Here is a 25,818-nt window from a genome sequence, read left to right on the forward strand (position 1 = left end):
TTTTAATTCAGATCCAGTCTGTACACTTATTCAAACAGGAGACAGGCTTCATAAGTCAGGAATTACACTGACATCAGGAGTCCCAAATAGAGGGTGACACGGGGGTGGATTTTCAAACCTCTCCCATCCCACTCGCAAAAAAAATATTCCCATCCCACCCCCAATCCCGCAACTGGGGAAAATCCCATCCCGTCCCAATCCCAGAAGAATGACTCCCATTCCCTCCCACTCCCGTGACCCGCGGCAGCATAAATGGCTGCCCAATGCTCCGGGTGTGTGTTCACGGTGTGTGCATTCATTGCTGTGTGTGCACTTTGGATGGGTTAATGCAGAGAAAGAAATTCTGAGTATGGGGTCACCACCACGTCACTTTTAAACTGTTTAGATCAGATCAGTGATATATTCACTGCTATTAAACACCTTAAAGTTCCTGTGTTAACTAGTGAGTGTTTAGAGATACAGATGTGTTCCCATGAGACGGTGTGTAATTATTGCTGGTGAATGTAAAAGTAAGTCACCTCTCGTCTTTCTTTAAGTCCTGTTTCCCAGACACACTCATGTTGGAGGTCATGTCTCCTTCTCCAGATTACAGCAGGACACACGTTTACTTCACTCCAACATCGGTGTGTTAAATTAAACCCTGAATCAGCACAGAGTTCACTTACAGGTAATAGTCATGCTATAAAGTTATAAAACAACCTGTGTACATTAACACTTCAGTACAAACCCACAAAACTCTTCTGTATCTAGTGTCACTTCAGTGTGTTTATATATTAGAGCTTTAGATACTCACTGTGTTTTTACTCCTGAAATCTTTTAGTTTTCACTCGTCACAAAATGGAGCTGCTGACTTTCATTTTCAGTACAGTTTATACTGCAGAGCAAAGACACAGACACACCACACGGCATTCACTAAATTTCACGGGTTTCGTTACCACTGTAGCGTCTGGTACAGGTCATTTTAGATTTCATATCCCAGGCACCCTAAATTTCAACATCTACTCCTCAAATAACCGATGAGCAACCCAGTTTTACACACACACCTGGCTCCAGAATGACTGGAGCCTACACAAAGACCAGATAAGCCCATGCGGCTTCTATGATTAGGGGCCCTCAACACACACACACACAACACAATGAGACATTTGCTCCTTAATTTCCTGACAAGGGTGTATTTTATTCATGTGTCAGAAAACAACATTGTATTTAACATCAGTTATACTCTAATTACTGATCATGGCATGTTAATGTATACCTGTTCTAATGCTGTATGCCCCTTTAAGGTCTAATGTCAGAATGTATACGAAGCTATCATTTTCTTTTTTACTTTCCTAATGAAAGTGCATTTTGTTTTGTGTTTCATTTTTGTTTTTTGCCTTTATACTGTAAGAACACAATATCGTATTAACATCAGTTACCCTTCGATTACTGATCTGTGTACATAATGTACCACTGCCTTTATACCGTCATTACCCTTCATGTTTAGTATCCAAATGACCACAAAATTATCGGTTACTCGTTTTTCAAACAATGGTGTATTTTATTTGAGCACGAAAGACGCCATACCGTCTTAATACACCCTGGATCAAACTTTAAAGTCATCTAAAAGTTTGATAGCTAAACCACGGCCACAAACGCCTGAAACAAAGGGAGTTTTTCACTCCAAAACCTTGACCGAAGTATTGGTCATCTCCCCACAGATGGGTGGAGTTCACGACCTTTAAATTGTCACAAACACCACTAATCCGTGGTCAGACTTTCGGAACAGCTTGGAGACGACTCCATCTTCCTTCATAGAAGTTCCAGCAAGCTTCACTTCCAAGAACGACAACTGCTCTGATCTTCAGGAGAACTTGGAAGAACGTCTGACCCCACCCTAACTGACTCTTCAGAGATTTCTCTGTTGCATCCGGACTCTTGTACAGTAAGCCAATGCAAGTAACCGTTTCCTTTACCAACCCATTTAGATGCGTAATTTTAAGTAGGAATCTTTCATTGAATCTTAAGGTGAATTTAAGTTTCTGTGACGATTTCCCAGTTAGGGTATGATTAATTCTTGAGTCTAAGCTTGCCATTTCCTTTCCTTCCTTTCTTTAGTTTCTTCTTTCCAGTCTCTTCCTCCCTTTCCCCAATTTTAATTTCTTTTGTTTTATTTCATTTTCGTTTTCCCTATTTCTTTTGTTTGTTTGTGTAGTTAGTTTATGTTGTGTTTGTCTCATTCATTAAATGCGATATTTTTGTGCCAAATAAGTGATTGTCTCTGAGTATCGCTCACAAATTAAGGTACCTGCAACATCTGGTCTGAACTACATGCTCTATTAAGTTAATTTAATTTACATTACGGTATAAAGTAAAAGGAAAGCGAATCTTTCTTGGCCGGGAAGATACCGCCTTCATAGAATTAATAAAGGTTACACGGCCTGTCCGCCAGACAAACAGACCAAATAAGCGTAACATTAATTCCAGTACCGTTAATTTCAACTTAGGTTAAAATATTTAGAAGTCACTATAACACGTTATAGTTGCTTATAAATATTTACCTTGCTTCACGAGCCAAAATCGCTACACCACGACGTAAAGTGGTCGTGTTTCCAGATGTCTTGGAAAAATGCCCTTTTTCAAAAGAAGAGCATACCTACGAAGGACAAAACAGTCATACAGGTAGATTTATTTTAGAAAACAAAATAAAACACACACACAGTCATTGATGGATTGACTGCTCAAAATAAAATCAGTAAAATATATATAAATGCAACGAAACAAGCATGGTGTGCTCTCTATAATAATCAATTGCATCCACTAAAAAGCATCATAGAGGCAATGCCTTTTCACTGCACAATGTTAATGAGAGAGAGTGACAGTACATGATCAATCTTACTACGACTTCATTGGCTACGGTTTAACTTGGTGTTTAGTCAGAGTTTCAACACACTGCACAAGAACACTACAGTAAAAAAGCATCATTTGATGTTAAAGTGGTTAAGATGGCTACAAGCAGCAAGATGTCTGTCTGCAGTGCAAGAAGTGGCAAGTCATCTGCGTCATCAGCGATGCGCAGCCCATGCACGGTCCAGAGCTGAAGCTGCCAAAGTGAGAGCATAATATGCTAGCCAGGAGGCTAAACTGAAAATGGAAAAGGCCACAAGAGAAGCTCAAAATCAGCTGGAAACAGTAAGATTAGACACTGAGTTGGACGTGTTAACACTACAACCAGAAACTGATGCAGCCGATGCGGAGGCACAGGTGCGAGAGGATGCAGAATTAGTAATGCATGCAGTAGAAAGAGGAGGATCTGAAGCAGAGAAAGCTAAAATTGAACGTATGAGTGAATGTCAATTCTCAAAACAACCTTCAGGATCATTCTCCCCCTCCACTCCTATTACCTTTTCCCGTCACTTCTCCATTTCATGCTGGCTCAAATAACTATGGGATCTGAATTGTTTCGTTATTCTGAATAAATATACTATGATCCACAAATAAATATAAAGAGTTTCACAAATATTTTTTAAATCAACAAATGCACAATAAGCAAACCGTAAATATATGTTACAAATTTCACAAAAAAATGAAATTCACAAATAAATAAAATGGGATTTGCAAATAAAAAAATATTATAAATATATATTTAATTGTATTTATTTGTGAATGGCTTCCTGCGCATTTGTGAATCGCGTTCTGTGCATTTGTGGATTTGAAACATTTCTAACGTCAAGACGTGCACAAGAATTCACAAATAGGTGGACTCCGCCCACCGTCTACTCCAGCCAATCGGACAACGGTCTCGTGGCGCTGACCAATCGTGGCACAGTCTACCTCCAACCAATCAATTGTATATATGTACATAAATAGTACAATTGTAGATTATTATTATTATTATTATTATTATTATTATTATTATTATTATTATTATTAAAGAGTACCACCACCCCAGTGACAGCTTTTGTAACATTTTTTCTGGTATAATAGTTATACTCATACCCTCAAGAGGGAGACCCGTAACCTCGAACGGAAATGGAGAAAAACTAAATTAGAGGTGTTTAGAATTGCATATAAGGACAGTATGTCCAGCTACAGACAGGCTCTAAAAGCTGCTAGGGCTGAGCACCTGAGCAAACTCATAGAAAATAACCAGAACAATCCCAGGTTTTTGTTTAGCACAGTGGCTAGTTTAACAAAAAAACAGAAATCTGAGCACACTATTCCATCACAGTTCAGTAGTGAGGACTTTATGAGATTCTTCACTGATAAAATCGAAAGTATCAGGAATAAAATAGGTGACGCTCAACATATGAGAGCAACCAGTGACACAATCTCACCTAAGGCTTTACACAGCTTTACAAGTACAGGACAGGAAGAGTTAGATAAACTTATTACTACAGCTAAATCAACAACATGTTCACTAGACCCCATCCCAACTAAACTACTGAAAGAAGTGTTACATAAAGCTGGTGAGCCTCTTCTTAATATCATTAACTCCTCGTTATCTTTAGGTTACGTCCCTAAATCTTTTAAGTTGGCAGTTATTAGGCCACTAATCAAAAAACCTAACTTAGACCCAAATGAACTATCAAATTACAGGCCTATCTTACATCTTCCATTTATGTCTAAAATACTTAATGTTGTGTCTGTCCAACTGAGCTCCTTCTTACAGGAGAGCAACATCCTTGAAGAGTTTCAGTCAGGTTTCAGGCCACATCATAGCACAGAAACTGCACTTGTTAAAGTTACAAATGACTTGTTCTTAGCTTCGGACCAAGTCTGTATGTCCTTATTAGTTCTACTTGACCTTAGTGCTGCATTCGACACTATAGATCACAACATTCTTCTAGATCGCTTACAAAATTACACAGGTATTCATAGTCAGGCTTTAAGCTGGTTTAGATCCTACCTGTCTGACCGATACCATTTTGTAGAATTAAATGGTGAATCCTCCAGTTTACTACCAGTTAATTATGGGGTCCCTCAAGGATCAGTTCTAGGACCTCTGCTTTTCTCGATATACATGCTTCCATTAAGGAACATTATTAGAAGACATGGGATTAGTTTCAATTGTTATGCTGACGACACACAGTTATATATCTCATCAAAACCAGATGAAATAGCCACAGTGTCCAAATTAACTCAGTGCCTTAGAGAGATAAAAGACTGGATGAGCTGCAATTTTCTGTTGTTAAACTCTGATAATACAGAAATACTACTTATAGGTCCAAAAATGAGTGCACAGAAACTCTCACAACTTAACTTCCAATTAGAGGGATTTACTATTACTAATATCTCGACAGTGAAAGACCTGGTTGTTATATTAGACAGCAACTTGTCTTTTAAAAACCATATTGCCCATACTACCAAAATAGCCTTCTTCCACCTTAGAAATATTGCCAAGCTGAGAAACATCCTGTCTGTATCTGATGCTGAGAAGCTAGTTCATGCGTTCATGACCTCTAGACTGGACTATTGTAATGCATTACTAGGTGGTTGTCCTGCATCTTTAATAAATAGGTTACATTTAGTCCAAAATGCAGTTGCCAGAGTTCTCACTAGGACAAAAAGTATGACCATATAACCCCAATGTTATCATCTCTACACTGGCTACCTGTTAAGTTTAGAGCTGATTACAAACTGCTGCTACTTACATACAAGGCTCTTAATGGTTTAGCTCCCATGTATCTAACTAGTCTTCTAACACGTTACCATCCTTCACACTCTCTGAGATCACAAAACTCAGGATTTCTGGTAGTTCCCAGAATATCTAAGTCTACTAAAGGTGGTAGAGCATTTTCCTTATTTAGCTCCCAACTTTGGAATAGTCCTTCCCTGATAGTTTCTTGTTCGGGCACAGCACACACTTTCCAGTTTTAAAATGTAGATTAAAAAACTCATCTCTTTTGTCAGGCGTACACATAATACATCCTATAGTATCATGCACTAGTACATCAGACCCTGCACATTTTTATGAACAGCAGATATGTTAATCCCTCTCCACTGCTTCTCTCTTGTATACCATTCCCGAGGCCATCCGACACTGTACCAGCTCCCAACGTCCTCTGTGGGACGAAGCCTTTGGACGTCCACTGAGCCGAGGCCGACTCTAAGAATCCTGAGACATCTCCATTTAGACTCTGTGATACTAAGGAGATCCGGAAGTCCTTGAACCTTACACCAATACACCATTTAACTGACTGTATATTACAATCACACCCCAGTGTCACCCATATGAGGATGGGTTCCCCCTTGAGTTCGGTTTCCTCTCAAGGTTTTCTTCCTTTACCATTTAAGCGAGGTTTTCCTTGGCCACTGCTGCCTGAGTTCACCTCAGACTTGCTCATAGGGGGGATAATAAATAACAATACAAGATTGTGAACTATTTATATCTAATAATAATCTAGAATTTTTATTCTGTCAATTCTTTTACTTTTATTTCGTTAATTCCTTTATCATTAATTATGTTACCTTCTGCTCTATGTTAATGTTCTGTAAATCTGCTTTGAGACAATGTCTATTTGTAAAAAGCGCTATACAAAAATTAAACTTGAATTGAACTTTTCCTGACAGTGCTCCTAGCACATATTATATAAAACACTATTTATCCACTCTGGCCCAACCGTTGTCTGATGGGCTGGAGTAGACGGTGGGCGGAGTCACCTATTTGTGGGATTCCGTGCTGCACGTCTTATGACGTTAGAAATGGTTTCTAAATCCACAAATGCACAGAACGCGATTACCAATATGAGCAGGAAGCAATTCACAAATAATGCAATTAAATATATATCTTTTTAATTTTTTTTTATTTGCAAATCCCTTTTATTTATTTGTGAATTTCATTTCTTTTTGTGAAATTTGTAACATATATTTACGGTTTGCTTATTGTGCATTTGTTGATTTAAAAAATATTTGTGAAACTCTTTATATTTATTGTGGATCATAGTATATTTATTCAGAATAACGAAACAATTCTGATCCCCATAAATAACAGCTTTGTAACATGGAAGTCCAGCTACGAAAGAATGCTTCACATACACAGTCCTATCAAACATAAGCCACAGTATGCACTTACCTGCAACGAACCTATTACGTTACCTAATCTGTCTAAAGGTGTGATTAAGTCTGAAGTTGGGAGGACCAGCCCTGGAAATAAGTGCATCCCGAGGGGAAGGGGCAGAGACGCAGACACACACGCGCACGCGCACACGCACACACACACCTCAAATATGGAGTCCAGATGATTTTTGCTGATGTTTGATTTCTTCTTTTGTGGTCTGTGAACAAACAAAAACACATCATGTGATATGGACGTATTGGACGTATATGGATGTATTCATAGCTGCACAAATCACACTAATAAATACAGACACAGATATTTAACGCTATCCTCTTAACACAATACAGACGCAGACACACACACACACACACACACACACACACACACACACTTCTCGCGCTCTGTTACAAGATGTGGTGCTGGTTTGTTTGTATATCATTGATGGATTGACTGCTCAAAATAAATCAGTAAATGTATATATATGAATTCAACGAAACAGGCATGGTGGATCTCTATAATATCCATTGCATCCAGTAAAAAAGCATCATAGATGCAAAACCTTTTCACCGCACAATGTTAATGAGAGAGAGTGACAGTACATGATCAATCTTACTACGACTTCATTGGCTACGGTTTAACTTGGTGTTTAGTCAGAGTTATCAACATACTGCACAAGAACACTAAAGTAAAAAGCATCATTTGATGTTAAGTGGTTAAGATGGTTATAGTACAGCAGCAAGATGTCTGTCTGCAGTGCAAGAAGTGGCAAGTTCATCTGAGTCATCAGCGATGCGCAGCCCATGCACGGTCTCAGAGCTAAAGCTGCCAAAGTGAGAGCATCATATGCTAGCCAGGAGGCTAAACTGAAAATGGAAAAGGCCACAAGCAGAGAAAGCTAAAATTGAACGTATGAGTGGAATATGTCAATTCCCAAAACAACAAATTCAGGATCATTCTCCCCCTCCACTCCTATTACCTTTTCCCGGCACTCCTTCATTTCATGCTGGCTCAAATAACAGCTTTGTAACATGGAGTCCAGCTACGAAAGATACTTCACATGCACAGTCTATCAAACATAAGCCCAGTATGCACTTACCAGCAACGAACCTATCTAATCTGTCTGAAGGTCTGATTTAGTCTGAAGTTGGGAGGACCAGCCCTGGAAACAAGTGCATCCCGAGGGGAGAAGGGCAGAGACGCACACAGACACACGCGCACACACATACACGCAGGCACACACACATTCTCGCGCTCTGTTACTAGTGATGGCCGGTTCGTGACCGAATCGTTTCTTTTGAACCGGTTCTTTTTAGTGAACTGGATAAACCAGTGAGAATCGTTCTTTTGAACCGGTTCTTGAAACCTGTTCACCAAATCGGACTGATTCGTTCTAAACAGTTCACGTCTCGAGTCAGCGCTGATCCACAAGTTACTAAAGTTACTCACTTTCGGTCATGTCTGACAGTCGGTCCGACTCTAAATAAACTAATATCTCGGAGTATATGTAACTGATATGCAGAGGTGTCAAGTAACGAAGTACAAATACTTCATTACTTTACTCAAGTAGAAATTTTGAGTATCTATACTAATGTATAATTATACTAATGTAGTAATTATTTTTTAGCAGACTTTTTACTTCGACTCCTTACATTTTACGCAATTATCTGAACTTTCTACTCCTTACATTTTAAAAATAGCCTCGTTACTAATATTTCATTTCAGCTTGTCATCATTAAAAAAAAAACATCACGATAAATAATAAATTTTTAAAAATCGCAGCCATCCGGATAGAGAGAATGTGATTGTGGTTGGATGAGAAGTATAAACATTGTACGCCCCCTGCATCAATGCCTGTACTGGGTGTTTTAGTTGCAAAACTTAAATGTAAGTAACGTATTCAACTAAAGTTATGATTACAAAGAACTTTTCAAATGTGTTAATTGATTGTATTATATCTGCGGGCAGCGGCGGGATAAAATAATTTATGACATTACGCCATTGTGAATTACGTCATTACAGCAGGACGGAAAAGAACTGGTGAACTGGATTATCGAACCGATCCATTAAAACGAACTGTCCGAAAGAAGCGGTTCGCGGAAAAGAACCGGACTTCCCATCACTATTTCACTCGTCACAAAATGGAGCTGCTGACTTTCACTTTCATTACAGTTTATCGATGGGCCCATTAACCACTGATAACATCCATTCAATAGTGTGATAACATTCGAAGCGGGTGAGAGGGGAGAAGGGCAGAGACGCAGACACACACACACACACACACACACACACACACACACACACACACACACACACACACACACACACACACACACACACTTCTCGCGCTCTGTTACAAGATGTGGTGCTGGTTTGTTTGTATATCATTGATGGATTGACTGCTCAAAATAAATCATTTAATATATATATATATATATATATATATATATATATATATATATATATATATATATATATATATATATATATATATATTTGTACTAAAACATGAATTTTGCAGTTTGGTCTTTTTAAGGGCAGTGTTCAAGATGTGAAGACAAGTGATAGTTCTATTAATTTAAATTTTGTACTTTAAAATGTGCAGTTTTACTGTATTGGGGTCATAAAACCAGTCTGTGTTGTCCTTTAAATGAATGAAATAAAGCTGTGTTGCTTCAGTAGTACCGCACGTTGATCAGCAGATTGCACACATGCGCAGATAGAACGCAAATGGTTCAATTTTCTCTTCTGATTAACGCCATTTTGTGCAGTTCGTTTTGTGTTTATGCGGAGACACAGTTAATATAATTTACTTATTTGCATTTATATTTATATTTATAAAGATTAGAATTGTGAATTACAATTTACATAATTTCCAGACGTATTTCACGTGTGTAATTTACCTTTTTTTACACATTATTATTATTAGTCACTCTGCATTCTGTTTTTGTTCGTATGTGATATTTTCCACTTTTTGCAATTTGATATAATATAAATTATTCCATAAAAAGACAAATACCTTTTTTTCAATTGTTAATTATTAGCATTTTCCCCATTTATGTGTAAACAGATGGCCAGGGTTAGCACTAAGTGGTCAAAGATTTGCCTTTCATTGGTGAATTTAAGAACAGATGTCCAGCCGTCTTTAATGAGGTAAGTCTCTGTAACGTCAGCTATAATAACTTACATGGTTGTTGTAATTTTGAATTTTTAAGAATTATTCACGATTATTTGGTTGGTTCATTTGTGGTAATGTTGTATGTGATCAGAGTTGGGATTTATGCATCTACAATTAGAACAACATAAAGACAAAATTTAAAAAAAATGCAATTGTGAATAAGCTAACTGCTTATTGGCTTTTTGGTCACACTTTTAAGGATGTCCCCATCGAAAAAAGACGTGAATGCATCCTAAAAGCCCTCGTTGTTTATGTGAATGAAGACCCCTCAGACCTTGTGAAGGAGTACATGGTAATTTAAGCCTGTTAAACATATCACTAATACCAATTCCCCTTTCACCTGGATTTTATGTAATTACATATTATTGTATTTGAATTCTTTAGGATGTTGAACATGATGAAGCCCAAACCTCGATGCGCAACACCACCCTAGGAAGCTACGTCATCAAACCTGAAGGGGCACATGCCACAGACCCTTACCAATATGTTGGCATCATAGTTGAAGGCATCAAAATACTTGAAAACCTAAACAATGTTGCCGAAGCATGTTCTATGATGCTTGGTCTAATTTATGCATTAAACTTGGCCTATACACAAGACTTCAGATACACATTTGAAACATTTTAAAAGCTTTTTATGGAGCTAAATGCCAACAATCTGTCAAACAAGGTCCATGTCCTGAAAAATAAACTTCTTTTGTAAGTATTTACTCGAAGTAATGTTCAAGAGGTGGTACTTATGTTTCCTCAATGATGTTACACTGTTGGCTTGTTACAGCACATTTGTTCCAGGACTGACCATGTTACACTTTTTTCATTATCGATCTCGTTTTAAATAAATGCTTTATTTTTTCCCAATTTAAAGGAGGCACAGATTGCAAGAGAGACTTTTCACCCACCTAATTTAATTTATAGGCAATGCTTTTATTTTTTTGAATTTTACAGTCTGCTTTTAATAATAAGAAAACAGAAAGCAGTTTTAAAGATACAGATTTTGAACAAATAATTTTCGTTGGACATTTGTAAAAGGTATGTTCTTGAATACATTAAGTGCATTTACAGTGTATTAGTTGAAAAATGTACTGCTTACTTTTGAAGAAGAAAGTGTTTGACTTCAGTGTGGGGGGAATGTTGTATGGTGAGGTCTATTTATGTCTGTGCGTAATGTCTTGGCACTGTTAAAAGCCTGTGATGTGTCCTAAATAAAGCGACCATCAAGAATGATTTCTCTGAGTATTTACTGGTCGGTATCTCAAGATACTACAATTACACTTCCAGTTATTTCTTAATTATATAAATATATTGAAACATTAAATGCAAAAAATAAATAAATTAAAGTCTACAAAAAATGATTTATAAAACGGTCATCCTTATCCTGAATCCTTTGTGGGTTTTTACAAACATTTAAGCAATGAAAAGTGTTTATGAGAGCTTATGACTAAACCTTGGAACTACATTGGCTCCTCAAACTGTCAGTCAAACCTCATAACTCTGCCCCGCCTCTATCGGAATAAAGTGCTGCATGCAGTTTGGAGATCTCTGTTTGTCTGCAATGCAAATGTAGGTTAAATGTTTGAATAAGTAACGTTACAGCGTTTTTACTCATAAAACACTGTCTATAAAGGCCAGTGTTGTATAAAGTACTAGAAAGCAATACTTGAGTAAAAGTACAAATATCGTACTAGAAAAAGACTTCGGTAGATGTAAAAGGTACCTTTTAGAATATTACTCAAGTAAAAGTCTTAAAGTATCTGATATTTACTGTACTTAAGTATCAAAAGTCATTTTCTGATATTTAATGTACTTAAGTATTTGAAGTAAAAGTAAAATTTCAGTGATTTTCGGTAGGCATAAGAGCAAATGAATAAATAAAAGGGCACAAAAATAAATGTAATTTCCTCAGACAGGTGTAGTAGCTTTTATTATTTTGATTCCTAAATTCATGATGCTCACTTTGATGAGAATATTAAACATAGAAGAGGATGTATGTTTATAACTGAATTTTGCTAAATAAACTATAAATATTTGACTGAAACCTGTCTATTAATATCTGTTTGCATGAACTTGAACTTTGAAATTTTGTAACTGTTGCCCCGCTTCTTACATCTGGAGCTTCGTACTTTTAATTCCTTTCTATGGTATAGCGCTGGGCAGGGGCAGTTATAGGGTTTCATCTTTAGAGGGTTTTAGCTCTCAGTGAGAATTTAAAACAAGTAGAGTTTTATATTATATATTATATGACTACATAGTAAGCCAAAAGTTATGGTATTATTAAATGGCAAAAGTGGACACCAAAATTTTATGCATGATGTAATGATGCCAGTTTTGAATGAGATCAGTTCATGTATGTGTGCGTTCTCTACAAACAGTGTGTCCGATGAATGACGTCATTAATAAAAAAAAAATATTCACAAGACAAAGACCAAATCAATAAATGTTATTTTTATTTAGTATTGAATGGATTGTTTGTATTAATATTTTGTTTTTGCTACAACTCTGGTAATAAGAATAGTGACATTTCACTTCTGTTAGTTGCCGTCTTTGCGATTAACGTTTATAGATAAATGCCTCCAGCTCCGACTGCGCGTGCACGCTGCGCGTGCCTGTGCTTCTCCGTAGAGCGTGCGGAGTGTAATGTAATCTAGGTGCAGTGATTCACCAAACCTCCCTTATTGCAGTCACACACATTCCTTCTGATTTTATTTTGTAGTAACAAGTAACGAAGATGCTTAGTATAAAAGTATACATTTTTATCTAGGAAATGTAGTCGAGTAAAAGTGAAAGGTGGCAAATTTAAATAGCAAAGTAAAGTACAGATATGTGAAATTTCTACTTAAGTACAGTAACGAAGTATTTGTACTCCGTTACATTACAACACTGATAAAGGCTAATGTTTTTTATTTAAAGAGTCTTTGTCAGATATTTGCTGTGTAGTTGTACTAGCCAATACTGTTTTAAGTACTGTTTTACCTTTTAAATCATGACATATTGTCCACATGTATTCAACAACAAAAACAGCGATTACAATAAACTTTATATCCTGTAATGTTAATATAATGATGCACTTGTCTGACCATATATAAAGCCATGATACCAATTTTGATGACACATAATTATTTAAAAAATACGAGGTTTCCACCCGACAGCAATGATATGTAGCCTAAATTTGTTGTTTTATCAGCAGAAACAGCGTGTAACTAACTTATTCCTACCTGACTTAAGCTCAAATTTCACATTAAATGTCATTTTAATGTAGGATTATGTCCACTTTTAATGAAGCAGTGAAGCGTGTTTGTACAATTAATTTTAACGCTTAGTGATTTGCCGTCTGCTGTGGGATGTTTTATAAATCAAAACTGTGCCGTGACAAAAACATTAGGGAAACAGTGACACTGATCTCTTTCAGTTATTGTTCTGGATCTTCTACATCTGAATATGAATGATTCAGCTCCCAAACTGCTGGAAATGTGGGACGTGTTCTAACGCTTTACCACCATAACTGATTTATCCTGGAAAAAACGTCTGAGGAGAGACGCCTGTCCTACACCAGACCTGGTGAGTGTCTTATGCTAAATGCTGAAAAACACAAAAGGATCGAATTACAAACACATTGCTTATGAACAACAGAAGCATAAATAAACACATTAGATGTGACATTTTACAGCACACAGTGAATATTACACAATATCATACAGTAAAGAGACAGTAAGTCAGTAACTCACTGTAGTGTCTCCAGTTTACAGTGTGGATCCTTCAGTAGATCAGAGAGCAGCTTCGCTCCTGATTCTCCTGGATTATTATCTTTTAGATCCAGTACTCTCAGGTGTGATGAGGAGTTTGACCTCAGAGCTGAAGCCAGAGCAGCACAACCTTCATATGTAATACTGCAGCTCTCCATCCTGAAAGAAAGAAAACCTTCTCACACTTAACACACTCAGTTTTAGTATTGAAAACATGAACTACACAAAATCTTTATATACAGTACATTTACTCTCCATCTCACACACACAACAATGACAATATATCAGATCACTACAATTACAGTTATCACAGAGGAGAACTGGATGTTGTAGTGTTTATTAAAACTGGGTGTGTGTGAGTGTGTGTGTGTGTGAGTCTGTGTTTGTGTGTGTATGTCTGTGTGTGTGTGTGTACCCAAGTATCTCCAGTGTACAGTGTGGATCCTTCAGTACATGACAGAGCAGCTTCACTCCTGAATCCTGCAGTTTATTGTAACTCAGGTCCAGTTTTCTCAGACTGCAGGAGTTTGACCTGAGAACTGGGGACAGAACTCTACAGCTTTCCTCTGTCAGATCACAGTCCCACAGACTGGAAGAGAAATGATGAAGTGTTTTATTTATTTCTCTGATAGTGAATTGAGGTGTTTCCATCAGTGAGAAATAAAGTGTCCACCTGAACACAAGGTTCTAATGTCAAGATAAAAATATAACATGAACATCTGTGTACAGATGTGACAAGTAAGAATGCGCATCACAGAGAAAAGGATCCTGCGATTTCTCACCACATCACATTTCTCAAAAATCGGAGACCCTGCCTTTAAGTGTTCCCTTTATTTATTTTTTTGAGCAGTGTATATATAGGCTATTGTAAAGATTTCTGTTTAAAAGCTTCTATAGAAATAAAGATATGATGATTAGAATAATTCCTCAAAATTTAAAGGTGTGTGTGTGTGTGTCTGTATACCTCAGTATCTGCAGTCTACAGTTTTGATCCTTCAGTCCATCACAGAGCAGCTTCACTCCTGAATCCTGCAGTTTATTGTTAGTCAGGTCCAGAATTCTCAGACTGGAGGAGTTTGAGCTGAGAACTGAGGACAGAACTCTACAGCTTTCCTCTGTCAGATTACACCCAATTAGACTGGAAGAGAAATGATGAAATATCAGAACACTGATCTCAAACACACAAACACAGCCATAATCCAGCTAAAGTTGAAGATGTAACAGAAATGTCAGTGTGTTTGTGTCACACACACAAATCAGAGGACAGGACACCACATCAGCACATTTACAGGAGCAGGGACGTCTTTCTGCACTCCACAATCTCTCAGCTACAATTTATTATAAGACCATTAGGTCATGTACATAACACACACATGTGAGAGCGAGCAGCCTACAAACACTACACTCTGATCTGTGTTCAAGTTTCTACACCCAACACTGCAGATACAGTGCATTTTATTACAGAACATAAAGAATTATACACTACCAGGTAATAACATGACAATACTAGTCGTACTTTACACTCAGTTATATGTTGGATTTCACAGAGACACTAAAACAGTTGGTGTGTGTTGTTCTCTGTGCTCGTACACGTACAAATCTTTCACATCCAGACCTCTGATTTTACACACACACTGGTTCAGGTGTTTGGTGTGGACCTGAGTACAGGTGGAGTGTTCACTTACATCCAAACACATCCAAACGAAAGAGAAAGATTATATAAACATTCTTAATTATGATTTACATTTTTTAGGAAATATAGATGTGTAAAAATCTCTCATCTATCATAAACAATGTAAATAAAGGATATTAGAAATAACATTGTACTGTTTACTACAGATGTCACTGTTACTATTTCAACACAACTTAGTGAACCCTTCTTTCTCCACAGAGTAAATGGGATCATGTCTTTCATGCCTCCACAACTGAGAAGTGAAAGACATGATCCCATTTACTCTGTGGGGAAAGAAAGGTCACATCAGTACGACTGCACACAGTATCAGATATAAACAAAGTCAAACTTCTTACTTTTAAATGAGTGACACTGTATATACACAGGTATTAGCTTTAGATGGATCAACATACAGGGGCGGTTGACGTGACGTGATTTTAATGTAACATAGTCTAAGTACTCACTAAAATGTGTTTTTTCTTACAACAATCATATGTAAATGAAGCAAATTACTGTATTTTATGTTGTAGTTTTACTTTTGGATGAAAAAATATTTTTTGTTCCTGTTTATTTAAAGGCTTTTATGCCAAATGTCCTGCGGTGTGACTGTAACATAAATGAGACATTAAATATAAACAGCTATAAAATAAACCAGCAACATTTGGAATAATTCATAAGAGCTTTGGCATTATTTTACAAATATTAACTTAATAAAATAAGTTTTTTACATACAAAAACAATATACAGGAATATTTACAACAAGCTAAATTTTGTAACATAAATGCCTTTCTGCGGCGTGACATCGAAGTTCAGGCGCCGTTAGGAAGTTATGACTTGCTGTCCAGGAAAGAGGGAATGAAAATGCAAGTAAAATGGATAGAAGAAAAGAACATAGAAGAATTTGATAAGCTACTTCCATCTGGGCTGCCAGCTGTAAAAGGCATATTAAGCACACACCAGATCTATTCGACAACACCAGGGCAAGGTGTTTCATAGGACAGAGTTGCTTCTACAACTATCCATGTGTGTGGGTGCTTCAGGATAACACAAGTCACAATGACACCTGACAGACCAATTCATGAGGTGAACTCTTCTCTTCCTTCAATGGATAGAGATGAACAATAAGAGGAAATTGACCAAGAGGTGTTGGAGGTAGGAAGATTCATCATTGTGAAATATGATGATAAATGATATGTTGGCCAAATCGTGGAAATTCGGGGAGAAGAAATACAAGTTAATTTTATGGCACAACATGGAGATAAGAGTGCTTTTCAATGGCCTGAGAAAGAAGATTGCATTTTCTACTCTAGGAGTGAATTGGGGGTGATATCGGAGCCGGAGTCCGCATAATTAGCCAACCTGGACTGGCTCATGTTCAGCCTACAACTCTGTGTTGCCAAATAATTTCTACAACATGAAATTATCTTTTAAATGTCTTGTTCATGACTTTAATTCATTGACAGTTCTTAGAAATCGTGTTTAAGGTCATAGATCCTAGTCTATTTGATAAAAGTAAAACCTCCAAAATGTTTACTTTTGCAACAGCCTGGTGCACTATAGTTTTAGTGTTTATTTTTAAGGAGATAGATTGATGAATGTTAGATAAAAAATTAAGTGAATTGTCTCATATGATAAAAGTGCCACATCCAAAAAGTCAACCTCTTCAGTACACTGTTCATGTGTTATTCACTGCATTCTTTGTTCAACTTCATGTTAAACATGCTTTTAATAAGATTTCTTGAGAAAGAATAACTCATAAGATAAAAATGAAAAGATAAAAAGTCTTTATGATATTATCAGTTTATGATAAGTTCAACAATTCAACTTGCTTTATGTCCTGTTAATGACAGTTTATTTTAAATTTTTTTGTTAATAAACAATAGCCACTAAAGAATAGCCACTTATGTGTGAACTGTGCCTCATTGTGTCTGTAATGGGTCAAAAAATGTAATTTGTAAGTTTGATTACCCCCCATTAATACGTGAATATATTTTCTCATGTTTAATTTTTTTTAATTACATTACAAAATTAGAGCTTTTCAGAAAAACATCTGCCATTACGCCGCCACAACACTAGAGGGTACATTGGGTGCGCATGAAACACGTGAGAGAGCTACTTCCCCCTGTTTAACGCGCACAGTAATAAACTGACTGCCGCTTGGAGCGCATCTAACTTTTGTTCTCTCGTGTTTCTGTCAGTTTATTCTCTGATCCACAGTGATCCACCTGTGTATCATTTGCTGCCGGCACAGATATCCCCTAGGTCTGGGGCCGGTAACATGTCCTGTGGTGTGACATCACTTTAAATGCAACTGAATGCCTCTTAATTAAGTTAATTCGACTTTTATCATGATGTAGCTATTAAAGCTACTATCACAAAAAAAAAAAAAAACAGTGCAGTAAGACTCTCGTTTTATGAAATATTTCTATGCGAGTGAATGAGAAAAGAAGGTGCAAGTAAGGAGTGGAACTGAAAAACAGTGTGAAAAATAACTATGTTGAATGTCGATGATTTTTAGAAAAGGCTTAAACGTTAACATATGTGATTTGCAGTTGAAATCAGTAATATTTGTATACAGTATTTTCTCTTTACTGTACTGTGGTGTCACACTGCAGGACATTTTATGTCTGTTGCTGTGAAAAAGGCTTAGAAAATAGCATAAAGAAGGGGAAATTCTATAAAACAGTAACAGTGACACCAACTTCAGCCTTTGAACATTATAATTTCATATATTTTGTTTGAAAATTGTCACATAGGAAAAAAAAATACTGTTTCACCTCTATTTGTCAAGTGCCCACAGACACATTCGTAGGAAATCTAACCCACCTTGTAGGTACAAATCTAACACAACACTACTGTGTGTTACACTAAAGGATTTGTGTAGGTGGGCTTCAGGTGGCTATAAGTGACCTGGTACTTCCTGAAGAGTGTAGTGTATATTGTATAATACACAGTGTGGAACTAGCTTTGAACAGCACAACCTCCCCAAACCTAGCAAGGTAAGTGAGACGTCCGACTCCAAGGTAGCTGCCAGAATCACAACACATCATTTAACTTCAATTTAACTGTCATTATTGTCTTCTCTTATGGAACACACTTTAGCCCCAGTATTAATAAAAAATAATGTGTCAGATACGATCACAATACACCTTCCACCTTCCACGAGATGAAATTCAATACAATAAAGAAAATCCACTCTTTCCAGTACGGTACAATTCAGTATTTTGTTCCCAGTCCAATAAGAGCTCAAGTGATATCAGACCTCAGAGTCTGTAAACCTTTAGCCCAATGTGTAATATTTTATCAGTACTTAATGATGAACAGAGAACAAAACCAGTCTGTTATTAACGTTGTACAACAAAAATATAGATTCACTACAGCTGCTTATAAATACAAATACACTTAACAGCTTAAAATCTCCAAAATCCACAGAAAGGTTCCAAAGAACGAAACCTGACGTCTCTTCAACAGTAACGGTGATAAACCTGACCGACCGTCACGTGCAACCGTCTTTGTGTTCACCGTCTGTTTTTACCACATCCACCATCTTCTGATGCAGTGAACCAGACAAAAAACTGTGTCTATTATTCAACTACAACAGATTAACAACAATCATGACCCAAAAACCAGAGGTTTGTGTAAAGATGATTAGAGGAACTATTAACACACATTAATCCAAACAGTGCAGTTCAGTGTTACATTAAAATAATAAACCATGCAGTAATACATTTATAAATAAAAATACTCACTCAGCTACTCTGGAGGCTTTGACCACTGGCAGCAGCCTCAGAAGACCTTCATCTGATGGATCATATTTATACAAATAAAACTCATCCAGCTCCTGTTCTGAGCTTAGTAACACAAACACCAGAGCTGACCACTGAGCTGGAGAGATTCTATTTCCAATGAGACGACTGTAAACTCCTCTGTTCAGGTAAGTTTGTACTTCCTGCACTAGTGAATGATCATTCAGTTCATTCAGACAGTGGAACAGATTGATGGATTTCTCTGGAGATGGATTCTCCCTGATCTTCTCCTTGATGTACTCCACTGTTTCCTGTTTGCTGTGAGATCTGCTTCCTGTCTGTGGCATTAAGCCTCGTAAGAGCGTCTGATTGGACTCCAATGAGAGACCCAGAAGGAAGCGGAGGAACAGGTCCAGGTGTCCATTCTCACTCTGTAAGGCCTTGTCTACTGAACTCCTGAGGAGATCAGACATGTTTGACTTCCTGAAAAGATCAGACAGATCAGAGGTTTGATGTTCTGTTACATTTCTGCTGATGAAGGAGAGAAACATGTATAAAGCAGCCAGAAACTCCTGAACACTCAGATGTACGAAGCTGAACACCTTCTCCAGGTGAAGACCAAACTCCTCTCTGAAGATCTGGGTACACACTCCTGAGTACACTGTCACTTCTCTGACATCAATGCCACACTCTCTCAGGTCTTCCTCATAGAAGATCAGGTTTCCTTTCTCCAGCTGGTGGAAAGCCAGTTTTCCCAGTGCCATGATACTCTCTCTGGTCTGCTGAGGATCAGGGTCACATTTCTGATGGTACTTTTGGTCCTTGTGTTTGATCTGAAAGATCAGGAAGTGTGTGAACATTTGAGTCAGAGTCTTGGGGATCTCTCCACCCTCTGCTTCACCCAACATTCTCTCTAGAACAGTGGCTGAGATCCAGCAGAAGACTGGGATGTGGCACATGATGTAGAGGCTTCTTGAAGACTTCAGGTGTCTGATGATTTTAGTGGCCAGGCTCTGATCACTGATCCTCTTCCTGAAGTACTCCTCTTTCTGAGGATCACTGAAGCCTCGTATCTCTGTTACCTGGTCTACACACTCAGGAGGGATCTGATTGGCTGCTCCTGGTCTTGTGGTTATCCAGAGGTGAGCAGAGGGAAGCAGATTCCCCTTGATGAGGTTCGTCAGCAGCACATCCACTGAGGCTGACGCTGTCACATCACACAATCTCTCATTCTTCTGGAAATTTAGAGGAAGTCGACACTCATCCAGACCATCAAAGATCAACACCACTTTGTAGGAGTCACAGTTTATTGATTCTAATTTTCTTTTTTCTGGTAAAAAATGCTGAAGAAGATTCATGAGACTGAGATTTTGCTGCTTCATCAGATTCAGCTCTCTAAAGGGAAGTGGAAACATGAAGGTGACGTCCTGATTTGCTTTTCCTTCAGACCAGTCCAGAATGAACTTCTGCACAGAGACTGTTTTTCCAATTCCAGCAACTCCTTTAGTCAGCACAGTTCTGATGGACTTGTCTTTAAAGAGATCATTACATTTGATGGGTTTCTCCTGTGTTGCTGGTCTCCTGGACGCTGTCTCAATCTGTCTCACTTCATGTTCATTATTGACGTCTCCACTCCAACCCTCTGTGATGTAGAGCTCTGTGTAGATCTCATTCAGAAGTGCTGAGCTTCCAGGCTGTGAGATTCCTTCATTAATTCTTTCACACTTCTCTTTCAGCTTGGATTTCAACTTTGGCTGAGACACAGAACCTACAGACTCTAATAAACAAAGTAGTAACATGTTTTAATGTAAAATCACTGAGCTCAATATAAAATGTAAATGTATTTCAGTTCCTGCTGTTCGTTCCTGATTGATGTACTAAATATTACTGAAGGATCAGGACCATTGTACAGAGTAACCACAAGCTGGACCATGAACAGAACAGAAAAGCAGCAGATTAACATGATACTAAAATTACATTTAAAACTAAAAGTGTTCATATCTAAAACTATTTCCTCTCTCTAAAGTGAAGCTGATGGAATAAAGTCATGACTCAGAGCTCTTACTGTTGTGCAGTGTGTTAGCGAGATCTGTGTGGTTCATGTTCTTCAGGACGTGCAGTGTTATCTTCAGCGCTCCCTCTCTGACACTGTGCAGATCCTCCTCATCCTCCACCTCCCTCTCAGTGCATGCTGGGTAATCTGGACTCAGGAGCTTCCTAAACATCTTCAGCTCATTCTTTATCAGAGTGATGACTTTGTGTTCCAGCTCCTGGTTAGAAACACACAGGAACAGATCTAAATATTATCATGTTACAGTGAGAGATGTTTTTATTAAAAAAAGAAAGTAGACGTCTCTTTTTATTATCACATTTAAACTTAGAACTGAAATTCTGATTAATCATATAACTGATTACCCATAATCCTGCTGCACATCAAGACATTACAAGGATCACAACACACATTACACACTAAACACACATTTACATTTACAGCATTTGGCAGATGCCCTTATCCAGAGCGACGTACATAAGTGCTTAAATCTCTAACACTGAATACATTAATGCTACTCACTAGGTTACATACTTAAGATAACATGAGTTTAAAACATTTGTTCAAAGTTACAATGAAAAAGTGTCAAAGGTTGTGTTTTTTTTTTCTTGTTTGTTTTTTAAATGCAAAAGACACACAGACACACACAGACACACACACACACACACACACACACACACACACACACACACACACCTCAAATATGGAGTCCAGCTGATTTTTGCTGATGTTTGATTTCTTCTTTTGTGGTCTGTGAACAAACAAAACACATCATGTGATATGGACGTATTGGACGTATATGGATGTATTCATAGCTGCACAAATCACACACTAATAAATACAGACACAGATATTTAACACTATCCTCTTAACACAATACACTAATTTCAGGATTTCCTAACTGACACCAACATGTTTAGAAACAAATCTGTGAATAAATGAATAAAATCTTTACATTGTCATTAATGTCCCAGGTGTAAATGTTCTTCTGTAGCACCACAGACCCTCCAGCTCAGGGACTGCAGACTGAACTGAACTCTTAAAGCACTTTTCCTCACTGCCAGTCCGAGAGCTGCAGCACTGCACAGTTTATTGTTTTACTGCTTCAACACCTGATAAAGCTCATGAAGGGCTTCATAATGAGACGAGTGAGTTTGATCAGGTGGAACACTGCTGTAAAACACCTCACTATACTGACCTCACATCAGTAGAATTGTCTCTGTCTCTGAAGTTATTTGGATGTTCCATTGACCAGTCACTCTTCATGGACACACAGCTGGGTTCTGGTGAGTCTGATCTCTTTCCCTCCATCATTCTAGAATTACAACAGAAATATCAGCAATAATTAATACTCTGCTGTCTCAGCACTGTTAAACAATGAGTTCATCATTAAACACCAATAATTCCATCTTTTTAATTCAGATCCAGTCTGTACACTTATTCAAACAGGAGACAGGCTTCATAGGTCAGGAATTACACTGATATCAGTTCACTGACACAAAGCTCTGCTGCTCTTATGCTCCACATTACACAGTCCTTTTTACTCTTCTCTCAGTGAATGATTTGTCTAAACTGTTCTTAGATCAGATCAGTGATATATTCACTGCTATTAAACACCTTAAAGCAAAGTTGAGTTCCTGTGTTAACTAGTGAGTGTTTAGAGATACAGATGTGTTCCCATGAGACGGTGTGTATTTATTACTCGTGAATGTAAAAGTAAGTCACCTCTCATCATTTTTTAAGTCCTGTTTTCCAGACACACTCATGTTGGAGGTCATGTCTCCTTCACCAGATTACAGCAGGACACACGTTTACTTCACTCCAACATCGGTGTGTTAAATTAAACCCTGAATCAGCACAGAGTTCACTTACAGGAAATAGTCACGCTATCAAGTTATAAAACAACCCGTGTACATTAAAGCTTCAGTACAAACCCACAAAACTCTTCTGCATCTAGTGTCACTTCAGTGTGTTTATATATTAGAGCTTTAGGGGCTTTTTACACCTGGTCACTTCCTGCGTGTTCTGTGATCAGATAGCTATCCGACGGTAAAAAGACCAGGTCTAAATGCCCTCTGAAACGTTTTGGAGACGGATATAAACCCGATGGTACAAACCCCTTCAGGAGGTGGTCTGGGACGCGTTTCAGATGAAACTGGACAGGTGTAAATGAATGTGGTTGTTCAAGCCACATACGTCAGAGCTATACTCCTCCCAAATGGAAGTACGTCACTCGCAGGTGAATCACGAGTCGTGTATCGCGCCACAAACAAATATTGTTTTCCCACCAGCACTGTCTCCGATCTTTCACCCAGGTGTCTCGTTTGGTCTTAAAATACACTGCTGCTGCCAGCGAAAAAGCAGCAAACAGTAAATGCTGTTTTTTGTAGCGACCGCACACACCAAAGTGTGTTCCATTTCAATTACCCCAAAAATGTGGTAAAATATATCTGCATTTTGGGCGGGAGTAAAAAGATCAGATTGATATCCGATTCGCCGAGATGCATTTATGTGGCCTAATGTAAATGGAACAGTTTTAACAAATCAGATAGCTATCGGATCAGAGACAACACACGAAGTGATCGGGGTAAAAAGGCCCTTAGATACTCACTGTGTTTTTACTCCTGAAATCTTTTTATTTTTCACTCGTCACAAAATGGAGCTGCTGACTTTCACTTTTATTACAGTTTATACTGCAGAGGGTGGAAGGGCAGAGACGCAGACACACACACTCACACACACGCAGACATACAAAGACACACACAGACACACACACACACACACACACACACACACACACACACACACAAATTGTATTAGTAAATGTTGAAAAATAACATTAACTTAGATAATTAATAAATGCTATCAACGTATTGCTCATTGTTAGCTCTCATTAACAAATGTAAGCTTATTGTGAAACACAACAGTTATATTTCTACCATAAACCTATACAATTTAGAGTCTTTACTCACCAGCTGCTGTTTTCTGCTCGAGAAAATGGTGGCTGTAAATGCTGCACTACTCAAGCTGATACACGCCATGACCAGCCTTGGCCTTCCTTATCCTTACTCGATTTGACACCTTACCACGAATTAATACAGAAAACATGGATTCATTTAAGTTTCTATAAAACCTTCAAATGGAGTACAGTGAAGTTTGGTGGTTAAATATACTAATTAATGTTATATAATGTTTTACTGACTCCTATATAGCAATAACACAAACGATAACAAGTAATTTGTTATAATTTAGTAGCTACATCTACAATATTAGTGCATATATATAGTTATTTTCCATAGTGAAAGTCTATAAAACGCATAACGTTGCTCGTTAGCCTTACAGCAGCTGTCTCTCTCAGTCAGATGGTGCCTGTGAATGCATCCCTCGCTGTTGTGCGTGCGTGATGATGTCACTCGCTCACACACACACACACACACACACACTTTCTCATGCTCTGTTACAAGATGTGGTGCTGGTTTGTTTGTATATCATTGATGGATTGACTGCTCAAAATAAATCAGTAAATAATTATATTTATTTGTACTAAAACATGAATTTTGCAGTTTTCTCTTTTTAAGGACAGTGTTCAAGATGTGAAGACAAGTGGGAGTGCTATATATTTAAATATTATAGTCTAAAATGTGCAGTTTTACTGTATTGGGTGTCATAAAACCACTCAGTATCTGGGGTGACCACCGTTTGCCTCACGCAGTGCAACACATGTCCTTGACATAGAGTTGATCAGGTTGTTGATTGTGGCCTGTGGAATGTTGGTCCACTTCTCTTCAATGTGTGAAGTTGCTGTACATTGGCAGGAACGCTGTTTACTGTACACGGTGTGGTATACGCCGATCCAGAGCATCCCAAACATGTATTGTGTATTCGGCACATTCAGAATGTTCCAACCTGAAACAGAGGTCACATTGCACATGAAGCACAGGAAAAGTAATACATCTGTCATTTAAAACAATAAATCTTTTTAGAAAGGGAACACTTTAACTGAAAAATATATTGCTATAATAAAGAGCAGTTGGAACATCATAGGATAAGTTGACCATTTGCTGAATTACAGTATTTTATCAAGACATTCATGGTTATTCAAGCCAAACTTACATTAGGTTCTTTTTCTAACTTCGCTCTGTGTTTCACTTTGGGAATCGCTTTGGGTGAATACCACGCAGAACGAGCGAACGATTCGGCCCCTCCTGCTCGAGGTGTGCAAACGGGCCACGGTAAAGTTGGGCCTAGCCTGGCCAGCCGCTAAAGCTGCCGAAGGAGCTATAAGAGACCTTTACGATGGGAAAAGGCTGCCGCCAGCCCACACGGCGGCGAGACAGCTCCTGCCTGCCGTGCCTGTGACACATTCTTTTTTTGCTTAAAGGTGAAGACCCAACTTT

The 25,818-nt window shown here is 37.9% G+C and overlaps 1 protein-coding gene and 2 long non-coding RNA genes across 4 annotated transcripts; 1 reads left to right on the forward strand and 2 right to left on the reverse strand.

Moving 5' to 3' along the window:
- Window positions 1–815: 815 nt before the first annotated feature.
- LOC125140384 lies at window positions 816–8,282 on the reverse strand. Its single transcript, XR_007139694.1, has 4 exons — window positions 8,136–8,282; window positions 7,202–7,256; window positions 2,541–2,635; window positions 816–874 (listed from the first exon to the last, which is right to left on the reverse strand). It is a non-coding gene; the product is annotated as an uncharacterized LOC125140384 (long non-coding RNA).
- Window positions 8,283–10,090: 1,808 nt separating this feature from the next.
- Window positions 10,091–11,356, forward strand: LOC125140383. The gene is made up of 3 exons (XR_007139693.1): window positions 10,091–10,189; window positions 10,414–10,506; window positions 10,599–11,356. It is a non-coding gene; the product is annotated as an uncharacterized LOC125140383 (long non-coding RNA).
- Window positions 11,357–12,640: 1,284 nt separating this feature from the next.
- Window positions 12,641–24,846, reverse strand: LOC113662006 (NACHT, LRR and PYD domains-containing protein 4C-like). 2 transcript variants are annotated; one of them, XM_047809702.1, is made up of 11 exons: window positions 24,762–24,846; window positions 24,394–24,502; window positions 24,033–24,114; window positions 22,620–22,736; window positions 22,118–22,172; window positions 21,437–21,641; window positions 19,375–21,148; window positions 14,918–15,091; window positions 14,369–14,542; window positions 13,936–14,112; window positions 12,641–13,789 (listed from the first exon to the last, which is right to left on the reverse strand). In XM_047809702.1, the coding sequence occupies exons 4-11, from the start codon at window positions 22,733–22,735 to the stop codon at window positions 13,783–13,785; spliced, it is 2,682 nt and encodes an 893-aa protein (XP_047665658.1). In that variant the 5' UTR covers window position 22,736; window positions 24,033–24,114; window positions 24,394–24,502; window positions 24,762–24,846; the 3' UTR covers window positions 12,641–13,782. The 2 variants fall into 2 exon arrangements, with proteins under 2 accessions (XP_047665658.1, XP_047665659.1); XM_047809703.1 differs by lacking the exons at window positions 14,369–14,542; window positions 24,033–24,114; window positions 24,394–24,502; window positions 24,762–24,846 and adding an exon at window positions 23,147–23,206.
- Window positions 24,847–25,818: the final 972 nt, after the last annotated feature.

This window comes from Tachysurus fulvidraco, unplaced genomic scaffold (genome assembly GCF_022655615.1).
Source record: "Tachysurus fulvidraco isolate hzauxx_2018 unplaced genomic scaffold, HZAU_PFXX_2.0 HiC_scaffold_38_np12, whole genome shotgun sequence".
Classification (NCBI taxonomy): Eukaryota; Metazoa; Chordata; class Actinopteri; order Siluriformes; family Bagridae; genus Tachysurus; species Tachysurus fulvidraco.